Source organism: Triturus cristatus, chromosome 9 (assembly GCF_964204655.1).
Source record: "Triturus cristatus chromosome 9, aTriCri1.1, whole genome shotgun sequence".
Lineage (NCBI taxonomy): Eukaryota > Metazoa > Chordata > Amphibia > Caudata > Salamandridae > Triturus > Triturus cristatus.
In genome coordinates this window covers 996,014,343-996,028,397 of record NC_140592.1, presented here as the reverse complement: position 1 = coordinate 996,028,397, position 14,055 = coordinate 996,014,343, and the positions used below count along the sequence as shown (strand labels likewise).

The 14,055-nt window shown below is 43.9% G+C and overlaps 1 protein-coding gene across 2 annotated transcripts in view; it reads right to left on the bottom strand.

Moving 5' to 3' along the window:
- The window catches only part of CEP128 (centrosomal protein 128), an 860,263-nt gene that overhangs the window by 605,717 nt on the left and 240,491 nt on the right, over window positions 1–14,055 (bottom strand). For both annotated transcript variants that reach the window (XM_085626613.1, XM_085626612.1), the window contains exon 10: window positions 7,612–7,686. In XM_085626613.1, the coding sequence (XP_085482739.1) occupies window positions 7,612–7,686 (75 nt within the window). The remainder of the gene's footprint in view (window positions 1–7,611; window positions 7,687–14,055) is intronic.

Genomic DNA, 14,055 nt, shown 5'->3' with positions numbered 1-14,055 from the left:
ATATTGTTGAATTTCTCCTAAAGTGTACATACAAGAAGTTATAAGACTTTCTTCTCTGTAAGTCGAAATTCAGCCTTCCAGTGGTCTGCCCTGATTGGTCAGAGTTGAGTGGATTAGCCAGGCTGCCTTGTAGAGGTGATAAAGAGCCCCTGGGGTTGACCAGCTCTGTTGGGAGGGCAGTGTGCTGTTACATAGGAATGCCAGGCCAGGGGGAGGAGTCGTAAACCATGGTATTCAAAGAGGAGAGCAGAGGCCAGTGTCATTTACTGCTCTGAACTTACCACCTCAGGCAGATGGTAGGATTAGTATGAGCAGATGCAGGGGGAGAGTCTAAGTAAATTAGCAATCCCAGGAGTGTGTTTAGCCAGCTCTTACCTCCTTGCTGGAAAATCAGCCATTATGTATTTGGAAGATTTGATGCACTCTGGGACAAAATAATGCCACACTCTACAGGATGTGGTCATAACCTTGAGGAGTTACCCTGCTCCCACTGGTCAGAAATGACCTCCTGCATGACCCAGAGAACTTGGAATAAGTATCTGAGAGGGGAAGAGCCCTCCAGATCTGCTGCTTGAAACTTACTGAAGCAAGACATTTCCAAGCTGAGAAGTTTTGCTGTGCAAAGATTTCTAAGCCCTGACCTCTAAAAACTGCACCGTCTGAAACTACAGCCCTGTGGATTATATTACTGAAAAAGAACTAAAGAGTGGACTCCCTGAAAGCTACAGGTTGAAAGAGCTCAACTGGAACATCACTAACTAATTCTACACCTTGGAGACCCATCAGTGGATTTGTACCTGTGGTTTGTGGGAACTGACGTCCTCAACTTTCAAGGACCATCTTGGAGCTTCCAGAATCTTGGAGTAAGTTTGAGACACTTTGGGACCCCTTGAGCAACTTCAGGAAGAAGTTCAAGAAGTTTGGAGAAATTTGGAGCAACTTTGAAAAGAAGCTCCATAGAGGGACCGACTCAACCTGGTCAGCTAGGCCGCCTGCCTTCAACCACGAGCCAGCCAAGCCATCCAGGTTCGTCCCGCTAAAAGCTCCATGGGTCCAACTTCCAGAGTTTGAACGGGACTAGAAGAAAACTGAAGTCGGCGAACCCTCACTGGATCCGGCTACATGAGGAGCATCGAGAGACCCCACGAGAAAAAGCACCTGAAAAGTTTCTAAGTCCGCTCGTAGAAAAGGTGAACGGGAGCAACCGCGAGAGCCAAGCCGCCTGCCTTCCATCGCGTGTCTGCAGGGATTCCTGGGTTGTCCCGCTGAAGTAATCTTGAAATATTTTCTAAGTCCGCTCCAGGGAAGTTGACCGGGACCTCGTCACAAGTCAAGCCGGCGAACCCTCACCGGATCTGGTTGGCTGGGAGCTTTGAGGACCCTCAGGAAGAAAAGCTCCAGAAAAGTTTAAAGTGTGAAGGTAGAAACTGAGACCGGGAGCTGTAGCTGCTCAGGGCTCCATCGCGCCTGGCCTGAAACCTTGACTTTGGTCCGGTCTATCGCGAGCAGGTATCACAATATGGTGCTATAATCTTCTAAGAGCTATATTTTATTAAATCTTTGAAAAATCATATCTTCGGTTCCCTACATTGGATTTTTGTCTTTTTGGTGTCATTTTAAAGATAAAAATATTCCCTATTTTGGTAAATTGGTGTTGGATTTTTATTATATGTTGTGACTTGATTATTTACTGAAATGGTGTTTTTAAATGCTTTACATACCTGTCTTTGAAGTAAGCCTGTCTGTTCGCAGCCACATTACCGAGGGTTGAGCATAGGAATAATTTTCTAAGACCTATGCTGAGTCCTACCATGTGTTGGTGGCCTTATTGCCAGTGGCAGACCTACATTTGCCGCTACCAATAACCCACTTTCCAACAGGGCTCAAGGAAAGTAAACAGAATTGGAATACAACGGCCACATGATCAAAGCAATGGGTGCCACAGACAGTCAGTGGTGCTGTGCTAATCATCTTGAAATGAACTGGGCTAGATATGAAGAAACAATTGACAACAATGAAAACAGTTGGCAAATTAAACCTGGGAATGTAACTTGAGAATACATGGTTCAGTGTTAAAGGAGGCTGTGGTTCTGCATTCACAGCAACCACCAAGCTCTCAAGATGGGGGCTATATATGATTTACCACTTGAGTGAGTTCTCTGGGTACTGTTTTAGAAAACTGAATTCTGAACAGTGAATGTGGATGGCTGCTCTGTGGGTAGAAATTGCCATCCACCCAAGTCTTCACTTACTATTATACTACACTTCAGTACCACAGTCACTGTAGATGTGAACTGGGTTTTGCATGAATCCGGGAAAGAAATTACTTCCAAAAGAAAAGAGTTGCACCCCGCAATTAGGAATCCGGCAAAATGCAAACCCTTTGTCCATAGGTGCAGTGCATGATAGAGGATTAAGTAGAAAGAAGACAGTAATTTGAAACAAAAAGAAAAGGTAATCAGGATTGACAATGTTAAGGTCCCTTTCAAATGCTACAACCAGGACTCACCCCAATAATATGTCCTTTAGCCAGTGCGACTCAATTAATAATCACAATCCTTGTCATCTTTCTCAATCTTAGTTTGTCTCCACCCTTCGGTTTTCCCGCTATGTTTTCTACGGTCAATGCCAGGACACCTTTTTGGTAATGATATGCTTTACAAAATTAAAACTAAACTAAATTAAACTAACTTAACTTGAGTTCAACCCCCTGGAGGGTGGGGCGCAGAGCAAACAGGCTTAACCTAGAGCACTGATTAGAGTATTTATTCAGTATCAAAACAGTTTTAAAGTCAAAACTCAAAATCGAAATTCAAAACCACATTAGAAAAAAAGCCTAAAACTTATTAAACAAGCGGACACCAAAAATGACAAAAATCTTATAGGAGGAACCATGGATATGAATTTGTAAACTTATTAGTAGAATTAGTGCCAAAAAGCACAAAGCGTCAATGATAGTTACTGGTTGCTGTAGACCGATCTAGGTGCAATTTGAGTCTGGCCATGATGGAATGCAGGTCGGATACAACAAATAGGTTCATCCTGGTCAAAGATTTTACCTTCTGACTTTAGTACTTTAAGTTCCAATGCACCACAGGAGCATACTTCGAAAGCCCAGCACGACCTCAGGGGAGGCACCTCCAGACTCACAGGGTGTTAGGCAGAGGCCAACAGCAGGGTCCAGTCAAGGAGGTCTCGTTTATAGAGGATAGGGCAAGCAGTAAGTAGTTTTTTATACAATTTCAATGAGATGAATTCCTATTATTTAATAAGACGATTAAAGTCACAATCTACATTGCAATCACAGTAAGTTATTTTGATATGAGGGAGAGATTGGGTCAGCCAATACGCGTTTTGCCCTCTTAACGGTACGTAGTCATGGGGCTTTCTCAAAGCTGAGTCTCTCTGATCGGGATTCTAAGGGCTGCAATCCACTCAAATAAAAAAGACATATGTGGCTGAGTTATGGCTGCAGTCCTTGGAAGTCAATCAGAGGATGGTGTAATATTAATGAGATAAGAGTACCAATAAACCAGGAAACGGACCTCCGTGGTGGCTTGAGTATGAGACGGTTAGCCTCCAGTCTGAGGAATGAGAAGTAACTGCGGTCCAAGAAAGCTTGAGGTCATCTGTTGTATGCCTCAGTTCATGTCCACCCTCCTGTGTATATCCAGTGCAGGTCCATTTGCCACTGGTCAGCAGGACAGTTGCAGGTAAGGAGTCTTATAGCTTGTTGTATCCCTGTTGCTTAAACCGTAGATCAACCTTATGACCCCTTTGAGTGCACTTCTCTGTCCTGGGCACAACAGAGAGCAGGTCCAGTCCTTCGGGGTCCTCTCAGGTCACAGACAGCAAGTCCAGTCCTTTTCTGTTCTTTCTCTGGTTTAGCAGTGTTCTGCAGTAGTTGCCAGAAGATGCCACATTTATGCTCGGCATGTGCTAGTGGGTGGGAATAACTCCTGGCATGCCTTAACCAATGGGGTAAATGTCCCCGGGCCAAACCTACCCATTTGGGGTATTTTCAAGATGGTGAAAGTCTTCTGCCACACTCAACCTAGGCTCTGAGGGTTAGGTGTGCATGTGGGGGGAGTGTACCAAGGAAATCCAAGTGTCCTTCCACACTAAAACTAAAATCCAGTTTGGAGCATGTACTGCACCCACAACAAACCCAGAGATAAAAGTCTGCTAAGACAAAAGCTGGGTCCTCAAGCAGCCTGACACTGGATACAAGAGAACTTTCTTGGCATCCTGTTCTCTCCCTTTCAACTGCACCCCAAATGATGCAACCCCAGCAGACCTGTCATGCAGGATTTGACACTATAACATCAAAAATGATCTGGTCACATTCCAGAGATACAGAATTAGTATTTTAATCTGTACTCTGGTTTTCTATGTAGGACAGCTAGGCCTGCCACTGTGAAAGTACATGCTAAAATTAAATGTTTGCATGCCCTACTCATAAACAGTGGCGTAGCTAGACAGCATAGCGACTATCGCAGGTGAGAGCGGGTTCCCTCCATTTGCACCCCCACAACACGGACCACCCTCGCTTGCTACGCCGCTGCTTATAAATGCCATGCGCCCTGCCTTCTGGCCTACAAGGCCTACATAGGTGTGACTTATTAATATTTAAAAGGAAGGAGTTTACCTACCAAAAGGGTTGTGCACCATTACAGGCCGGCTACAATGGTAGACCTGAAGCCACATTTACACGGCCACTATAGTGAATGGCACAACAGGTTCTGCAGTCCAATAGTGGCATTTAACTTCCAGGCCCTGGGTACATTTTGTACCACTTTTTAGGGACTTGCCAATTTGCCCATGATAAAGGGGCTAGAAGCGTCACCGACATTTTACTCCTCGTTAGTAGGGGTAAAGGGCACAGAGTTCTAAATCCAGAAAAATCTGGGTGTGAAACACCCCAAAAAAATCTGGTCACTTCCTACAATGCCAGTAAAAAAATCATTAGTTCTATGGTGCTGGGAGCTGACAATTTATTTTTCATGTAAGGCTGTCTTGACCCCCAGATGGGGCGCCAAAGCACTTTACAAATATAGTATACCAGATATCAACACATTGAGGCAGACAGGAATTAGGAATATATAATGCAAATAAAATATAAGTAATTGTTACCACATGATTATTATATATGTATGTAGCCAAGATTCAGTGTTTCAGGTCAATTATGTCAATGCAAAACCGATAGAACAAGCATGTTTAAATGATTTTGCAACGTGCTATTGACTACTGTGGGCCCCTTTAAGTTGGCTTCAAATTCTGTAAACAAAAGTTGTCAAATGCATGTTAGTCGGGATAGAATTTTACACTAGACTTACACAAGGATTAACGAGATTAAAAACGGACTTCCCATAGCCTGTCTGGCACTCAATTAACAAGTGAAATCAACAGAAGCTGCTCTAAGTATTGCGACTGAAACCTAGAAACTGCTAGGTTAAGAGAGTGATGGCTTCTCACAAAAAGTTATGTACTGTCCTCACACACCACCTGGTGTCATGCTTCATCATCGACAGTCCTCGCTCTCCAAAAACTTGGTTTGATGGAGAGCGGGCCTGCACCTGGAGACAGGGAGGTACTTCTACAAATAAGTGGGGTCCCATAAAATGAGTGAGTTTAAAAATCAGTATAATCCCCAGAATTTAATTTATTCTTAGGAGGGGATTATAAAATATTAAAATACAAAACCGGTGAACGTGAGGAGCTTATTGCCCCATCACGGTAGTGGGAAGTGTTGTCGACATGTTTCTGCCTATATGGCCCAAGGGGTCCATGGCATTCATCAGGACAAATAATTTTTAAAAAGGGCTCCTCATCTTACCACACGCGTTGGTAGGATGACACCACTGTGTAGGCTGACCTATGTCAAAGCTCTACCTAATAAAAACTTCATGAAGTCCTCTTACGGGAACCTACTCGCCCCATGGGAGGAGAGAGGGAGAGACCCCTGTAGTCACACTTTCGTCAAGGTGTGCCTCTAGCCGTAACCTGTGTGCGTCTGCTCTCAACGGAGAGCAGACGCACACAGGTTACGGCGAGAGGCGCACCTTGGAGCAGCTACTGTTGTGTTTACATGTTGTGTTGGAGGCTAACTGTTTCAGAGTGCCCAGCGCCTCTTTTTCCCTCCCCTGATATTCACCAGGGTTAGAGTGTTACATACACTCAATTAACAAGGACTTGGGGGTTATTTTTCTTGTGTGAAAGTCCTTTCCTTTGAACAATTCCATGCCCCAATTCTAAACAGAACAACAATGTTGAAATTGAAAGAATTACTGAAAACACCTGTTCTAGAAACACTACTATAAAAGAATGGTGCAGACGAAAATCAAGTCTGTTACCCACGAATTTGGCAGTTTTTGGTCTGACTTTGAACATGACAACACTCTTTACTCATAAACACAACACGATCTCTAGCTTGCACTTTCTGGTGCATGAACAGCACTTACCATCTTTAAAGGACATTCTGATTTTTTTTAAATCAAGTTTTGCAACTATTCAGATGTCAAGAACAACACTTTTGGGTTTCCCTATCAGAGCAAAAAGGTATACATTGTATAGGGTGCTATGCACCATGACCCCCAGCACAAGTACCGGCTTTTGTGGTGGTGCATGGTGCATAGCACTCTATAAAATATTTCTTAATTTTCCAATAATATCACGGAAAGCTTTACGGGCACTGATGTCCTTGCACTTTCAAAAATATTTCCCCCTAATATTCAATTCTAAACACAACATAGGATATGAATTTTACTTATGAGGCTCAGAAACCACAAAGTAACCCTTTCATCGAGTGTTAGTCAAGAGCCCCATAAGTGTGTTTATGTCAAACACTACAGAAAGGTTTGAATGCGCACTTGGAACAGTTATGTGGTTTTAAGAACACAAGTTAAGCAGGAAAGAAACACATGTCAAACTGTTCTGTGATAACGTCGATCTCGATATATGCAGGTACGAGGCACCAGGCTGACAAACACTGAATATAATCACCAAACATCAATTTAACATAGAATAAAAATGATTAACCTTGAATCTCGTGCTACCACCCTACTGGGGTACACCAGCGCAATAAATAAAAGGTGCAACTACTTGGCAACTCAATGGGTTACAAATTCTCAAGCAAGGATGAAGGCCGAGTTAGCCTTGCCGGGAAACAAGCGTGAAAGCCAAGTTGAACATAGATTTCTACTAGAGGGGCCTGAACATACATACAGAGCTTCCTTACCTGCAAGGTCACATATGCTACGCATGAACACCTATTGACAACAGAAGCAGTTGACAATGCATATTATATCAATTAATGACCAGAAGGACTAGGAGTAAAATTTGGAAATTGAACCACATGGTTTTCACTTTCTGTTTAATAGTTATAAATTAAATTGAACACAATATGCACAGTGAACCAATAAAACACAAGTTACAGCTGTTCACATGAAGTGCAGAGCTAACAAGAAATCACGTTGATCAGAAGCCATTCAAGGAGTAGAGTTCTGTAGGGGCGGTCAATCCCCCCCCCCCCCACTAGACACAGACATTCTAAACCAGAGGGTAGAACACTGCTGATCGCCTTTCAAAGGTAAGCTGAAGGTAAGAGCTTACCTGGAGCAAGAGAGTCTCCCGACTGCCTTCCGACTGGTCAAGCCTCCGCCTGGACCGGTCCAGTTCCTGCTCAAGCTGTTTACATACATCAGTGTGTGGAGAAGAGGGATTGTGGGAAATGCAAAAAGAAACACAAAGTTAAACAATAATGTCAAGGGTCACTACCCAACCATTGAAAATCACAAGAGACAACAGTAACATTTTATATCACTGCAGAAAATGCGGCGGAAATTCAAACAGGGAAATGTAGCATAAACACAATGTCTTCGTAAATTTGCATTTTTTGTTTTTTACAAGCATTCAATTCAATTCAATTCAAAAACTTTATTCGATCATAAATTAATGATCATAAAAGTACATACATACATTAATATAAAAACATGAGGTTTCAGCAAATTTTAAATTAATCACATGTCATAGAACGGTGCTTTTCCTCATACATATCGATTTTAAAATATATACAGCAGTAAAATAGCAAATGTCCTGTGAGTTAAGCCCAAATAAAAGCCCCATGGCTGAAACAATATTAAATACTTTATATTTTTTAAAAAGTGGTTTCAGGTATATTTTTCGAAGATGGAGATAAAGAGGGCATAGCAGTAAAAAATGCTCCGTACTTTGTTTAGTAGTCCCATCACACGGACAGGGGGCAGTAGTATATATCTTCATTTCAGGATACGCAACAAGCAAATGAACAGTCCCCATCCGAAGTCTTGTTAACACAAATTGGTGGGAACGAATATTAACCATTTTGAGGTATCCTGGGGGCCCCATTTCTTCCTTGTTATATTTGTCATAAAAAACATGTGTGGAGAACTGGACAGTAGCTGCAATACGCTTCATCCTGCTAACCCTCAGAAATTCATGTTTAATCTCAGTCTTCGTGATGTCTAAAACACAGGAAGGGTTATCACAAACCCTAAAATTAAAAAGGTCATCAAACGTTCGAATAATATAGTTAAGCCACGGGATACGGGAACATTTATCCAGGTTTAGACAATCGGAGATTATCTTTCTAGTAAAACCAGTCTGTTCCTTCGACCAGATAGATCTCCATACTAACAGGGGTCTTAATCTAATCAGGTCTGATAGATGTTCTAAGCCAGACTCTTGATGGATCAACTTTGTTGAAGAAGAAGATGGCAGACAAAGGAGTTTTTTAATAAATTTGTTCTCCTCTACCTGGAGCATGTTATTGTTACAGTGGCCCCACACTCCTGATCCGTATAGAGCCAGAGCAACACATTTATGTCGGTATAGGTATAACATGTCGAATATCCGTCTAGAGCCTAGCTTGGATGCAAACCTAAATAGGCCAAAAGAGCACTTAGCCATCTTGGCTCTGACATTTGTCATTTCAGAGGTCCACATCCCCCCACTATTAAAAGTGATACCCAGATAACAAAATTTATCAACCACTGTTATGGTTTGATCTATAACTGTAAAGGGCCTTAAGTTCTTAATTTTCTTCCCACAGGGCATTATAAAAGTTTTTGAATTATTAATTTTTAATTTCCTCCCCTTGATAAAATCTGCAAATTTATTCATTAGTTTTTGCAGCCCTAAAGGGGTTTGAGAGAGCAGAACCGCGTCATCCGCGTAAAGCAGAATTGGGATGGGCAAGCCGCCTGCAGTCGGTACATCTGCACTTATGGAGCGAAGTTCCGTCTCAATTGCATTAATAAAAAGGGAGAAAAGAAGAGGTGCAAGAACACATCCCTGCCTGATACCTGATCCTATTTTAACACTAGGGGTACACTCCCCCGATTGCCCATATCGTATTTTTGCTGTCAGATTCCTGTACAATTGGGCCAGGAAATAAATAATATCTTGAGGTGCCCCCATATCCAACAAGGTTGACCACAGAAGACCATGGTCAACCAAGTCAAAGGCACTGGATAAATCGGCAAAACAAAGAAACAACGAGCCTTGTTTGGCTCGTGTATATTTACATATAATGAGATCTAGATTGATGCACTGTTCTATAGTGCCCAACCCCTTGCGAAATCCATACTGTGAATCCACAAGGATCCCGTTGTCTTCTACCCATTCTTCCAGACGACTTAATAATACTCTACTCATTATTTTTAGGGAAGCAGTAAGAAGGGAGATCGGGCGATAATTTTTTGCCTCGCCCCTATCCCCTTTTTTATATACCGGAATAATGATTGATTCCCCCCAGGTCTGTGGAGCCGCAATCGTCACAGCTGCATTGAAAACCTTTGTTAACAATGGGCTCCAAATGGAGATCTCAGCTTTATAAAGGTCAACGGGTACCCCGTCCGGGCCCGGTGCCTTTCCCCCCTTACTAGCCCGAATGGCTGCATCTACCTCTAAAATTGTAATATTAAGAGGTATGGGGGTTAATGCCATGCTTTCATTATCCCCCCCTTCAGCTAATCCTTCGGGGTTGAAAATACTAGTGAAGTGAGACACCCATTGTTCCTCAGATACCTGGGCTGACATTACCGGGACATCTTCGTTTTGAAGGAAGGGGCTATTTACCGTGGACCAAAAAAGCTTGGTATCCTTAAGGTCCACTGCTTTAGTCAGGTTGTTCCAAGCCTCTTCCCTTAATTCCTGTTTCCTATCCCTCAGATGAATTGTATATTCCCTTCTGAGGGTATTAACTGCTTCCTTATCTCTCGGTTTTCCCTTGAGAGCAGCTTTAAGTCTTTGTAAAGATTTGGTACATTCTCTGTTAAACCATCCCCCATTACTCCTAGGGCCTTTTTTTATTCTTCCAGTTAAAATTTCAGCAACATTTTTATTAATAGTGTCGAAACTAACTAGAATGTCAACATTATTCTTTCCAGGTTCAAGACAGCATTCCACCTCTTCTATACAGGCTGACACGATAGTACAAAGTAGATGTTCCTCATTTTGCCTACCCCATTTAATTCTAGGGCCATTGGGTCTGTGTGGGACTATATCTGTCACTACACCATGTACCATCATTTCTTTGACCCCCCACAAAGAAAGAGACATTGTTAAACAATTATGATCACTAAGTGACGGATCTACTATTACAGGTAAGGAACACTTGGCTACAATACTGGTAGAGACAATGAGGTAATCGATAATCGTGGCACAGTTCCTACCAATAAAGGTTGGTACCGGATTACCCTCACTGTCACCCCTAGGTGTCATAATACATAAATCCATTTTTAACAAAAACGAATTAAGAGAATCCCCATAAACCGAGTGCATAAAGTGGGTCTGTTCTTCCCCCCCATCATCTTCATACCCACACACCCTATCGCCAGCAAGTGGACACATGTAGATGTTAAGATCACCACCCCACAAAATGTCAAAATGCACATCATTACACCCATATAGGCTTTCCACCTCAGCTTCAAGTTCATCAACCATGTCAGTATTTAAGTGGTTAAAGGCATTGTTGTAGTGATTTATAACTAAAACATTTCGCCCATTCCTATTTTGTAACCACAGCAACTGAGAGTGTTGACCGACTATCCGGTGTATTTTTACTCGAACCGGTAGACTCACAGAAAGCAGTATCACCATTCCTCCTTTGGCTCTCCCCATGTTGGATGGTTGGGCATGGCAATTATAGGCAACATACCCATCAAGATAGACATCTTCGGCCGCCCAAGTCTCCTGGAGACACAGAATATCAAACTGGGTTATAAATTCTAACCATCCAAGACGTTCTACCTTGTTATTCCATCCCGCTATGTTCCAGCTCGCCATCTTATAACCCCGTTCCATTAAACTATCAGCCTCGGTGGATAAAGGGGGCAAGATGTGAACATGGGTTAAATCCCCTGACACGGGATCTACAATTGGTAAGATCTGACTACTGCTTCCGTTAGCCGGGGAAAGAGCCTTGAGGTTGCAGTCAAACTGAGCAGAATTACTTGTGCAACCCCCAGTACTACATATAACGTTGTATCCAATGGGTGTATCAATATCTTTTAGACCTTTTTCCCCCGTTCGTCCGCCCATATCTCCCCCGCTATCCCCACCAAAATCCCTCTCCCCCTTCCCTATGGCTCGATGGCATCAATCGCAATCTTCCAGTCCACTAAACACCTCAAACCTATTGGTGGTATCTAGGGGTGTAAAAGGTTTGAGCTGTTCCATTCTCCTATGTATTAGAGGGTTATATCTTGGGCCTATAATGTTCCACCCATACAGATCTACTACTGGTGGAGGTTGCCTCTCGCTACACATAGGTCCATAATTGTAGATGGGTGGGCAATATGGGTTTGGTTGCATTTGCCTCGATAAAAGTGGGGGGGGAGCTCGCTGTGAATGATGATTTGGTGGAAACACCACTGAGCGAGGGTAAAAATAGGTTAGAGGGCGGGGGGTAATAGGTTTGCTATCGTGGTCTGTCGGCCAATTAAGTATAAATTGGACGGCATTCCGATCTCTAAAATTAATGACCACTATATCTCCCTCAATATCCTTGGGTCTTCCTCCCAACCAGGGAAGGCGGCGGACATGAATAATTTCTCCATTTATATTATTTGTAATAGGTCTGTGTAAGCTTAGCCAGTGTGATATTTTATTTCTCAACTGGGTAAAGCTCTCCCGTTTATCTTTCTCCAGCTCCGGCACCCCAGTAAGAACTACCACTAGGGGTACTGCTTCTGGCGGAAGTTCTGGAAGAGGACCCTTGTTAAATTTATCTCGGGCCAGTTGCTCGTTACCTCTCTCTCTATTTATATTCCCTGCGGCTTGACCAGAGTTATTCCGCTGTCCGTTGGACATTTCAGCCTGTTCTGATATAGATTTACTATTAGGTCCAACAGGAATATTCCCTGATACACTTCCACTCATGCAAGTTGAGGGTTGAGGCTGAGTAATAATCTGTTCAGGGGTAGTTAATGTTATTATAGCGGATGTCCCTGATGAAGAAGGTACCGTTGGGGCTTGTATAGGGAGAATAGACGGTACTTTGTTGGTTACGAGCTTTTTCTCCAATTCTTGTTCTATATTCCCAAGTCTGTCTTCTAGTTTATCAAGTCTTTCTATGATAGCCAGGGAATAGGTCCTCATTATGGACTCTATGCTCCCAATCAGGACCCTGTCTGGAGATGCCTGTTTCTTTCCCATCGCAGGGGGGCTATCGATAATAGGAATAACAGGGTCGGTAAACGGAGTTACACATGTATGCGTTGGAGAAATTCCTTTCCTTCCTTCGTCTAGTACTTTAACCAATCCTCCTTTGGTACTAACACCCTTCTTCGTACCAAAGTCTGCAGGATTAAATTTCCTCTTGGAAAGGTTACTTTTACGCCGTTTAGCCGGAGGGGGGCCATGAATTTTAACTTGCATAACTTTTTTAACCCTACTGTTGGCTACTTTTATATGTGTAGGAATTGGGGTAATTTGCGCTTTAGTTATCACAGCTGGATTAATGATACCGGGAGTAGTAACTGTGTCTACCTGATTGCTATTGGTGCCCAAGAGTTTGGGTTCCCTCGTAGATGTACCTTCTCTAAATATTAGAGGGATACTATCCTGTGAGGTAGTGCAAATATCGCCCTTGGAGCTCATTAGCACCGGTGACAGCGGCAATGGTCTGTTCTTTAAACTTTCAATCGACCGCCGTCGTTCAGTTCGTAGTTCTTCAAGGGTAGGGGTAATAGAAGGATCGAGTAGGGATTTCTTAAAATACCTGTCTAATGTTCCGTCTACCAAGCCCACCGACTTCACATGGCCAGGTAACTCCAGTGTTGGAATTTCAATGGACATGATGTACGTACAATGAGCCCCACAAACAAACACTTACACGATTGGTCTATGTTGAACGATGTTCGGGCAGGGGTTCTTGCCCAGTCCAGTCTCCTCGTGTCTATGAGGGTCTTAGAGGGTCCGCCCTTAGTCCGGGCTTTGTCCCGGGCGATGTCCCGCACACGCGTCCCGCTAACGCGTGAAGTCCTCCGGTCTTATATTAGTCGGAAATAGAGGGGGCGGGGTCACGGGAAGAGGCTGCAGGTGTGCTCAATACAACCCGCACAGCCTGCTGGACCTCGCAGTCCCGTCCTCCTCCCCCACACTCCCTCTGGCGATTCCCTAGGTCCACAGGGGCTCCCCACTTCCAGGTTCAATAAAATCAGTGCCCAGCAGGGCTCCGCACAGCTTCTGGCAAGGGCTTGGATCAGGCAGGTACTCCTTCGGCGAGTGGCACCCGCGTAGCGGGGGCCACGAGCTGTTTTCACCGGTCGGCAAGGGGCGGGGTCACGGGAAGAGGCTGCAGGTGTGCTCAATACAACCCGCACAGCCTGCTGGACCTCGCAGTCCCGTCCTCCTCCCCCACACTCCCTCTGGCGATTCCCTAGGTCCACAGGGGCTCCCCACTTCCAGGTTCAATAAAATCAGTGCCCAGCAGGGCTCCGCACAGCTTCTGGCAAGGGCTTGGATCAGGCAGGTACTCCTTCGGCGAGTGGCACCCGCGTAGCGGGGGCCACG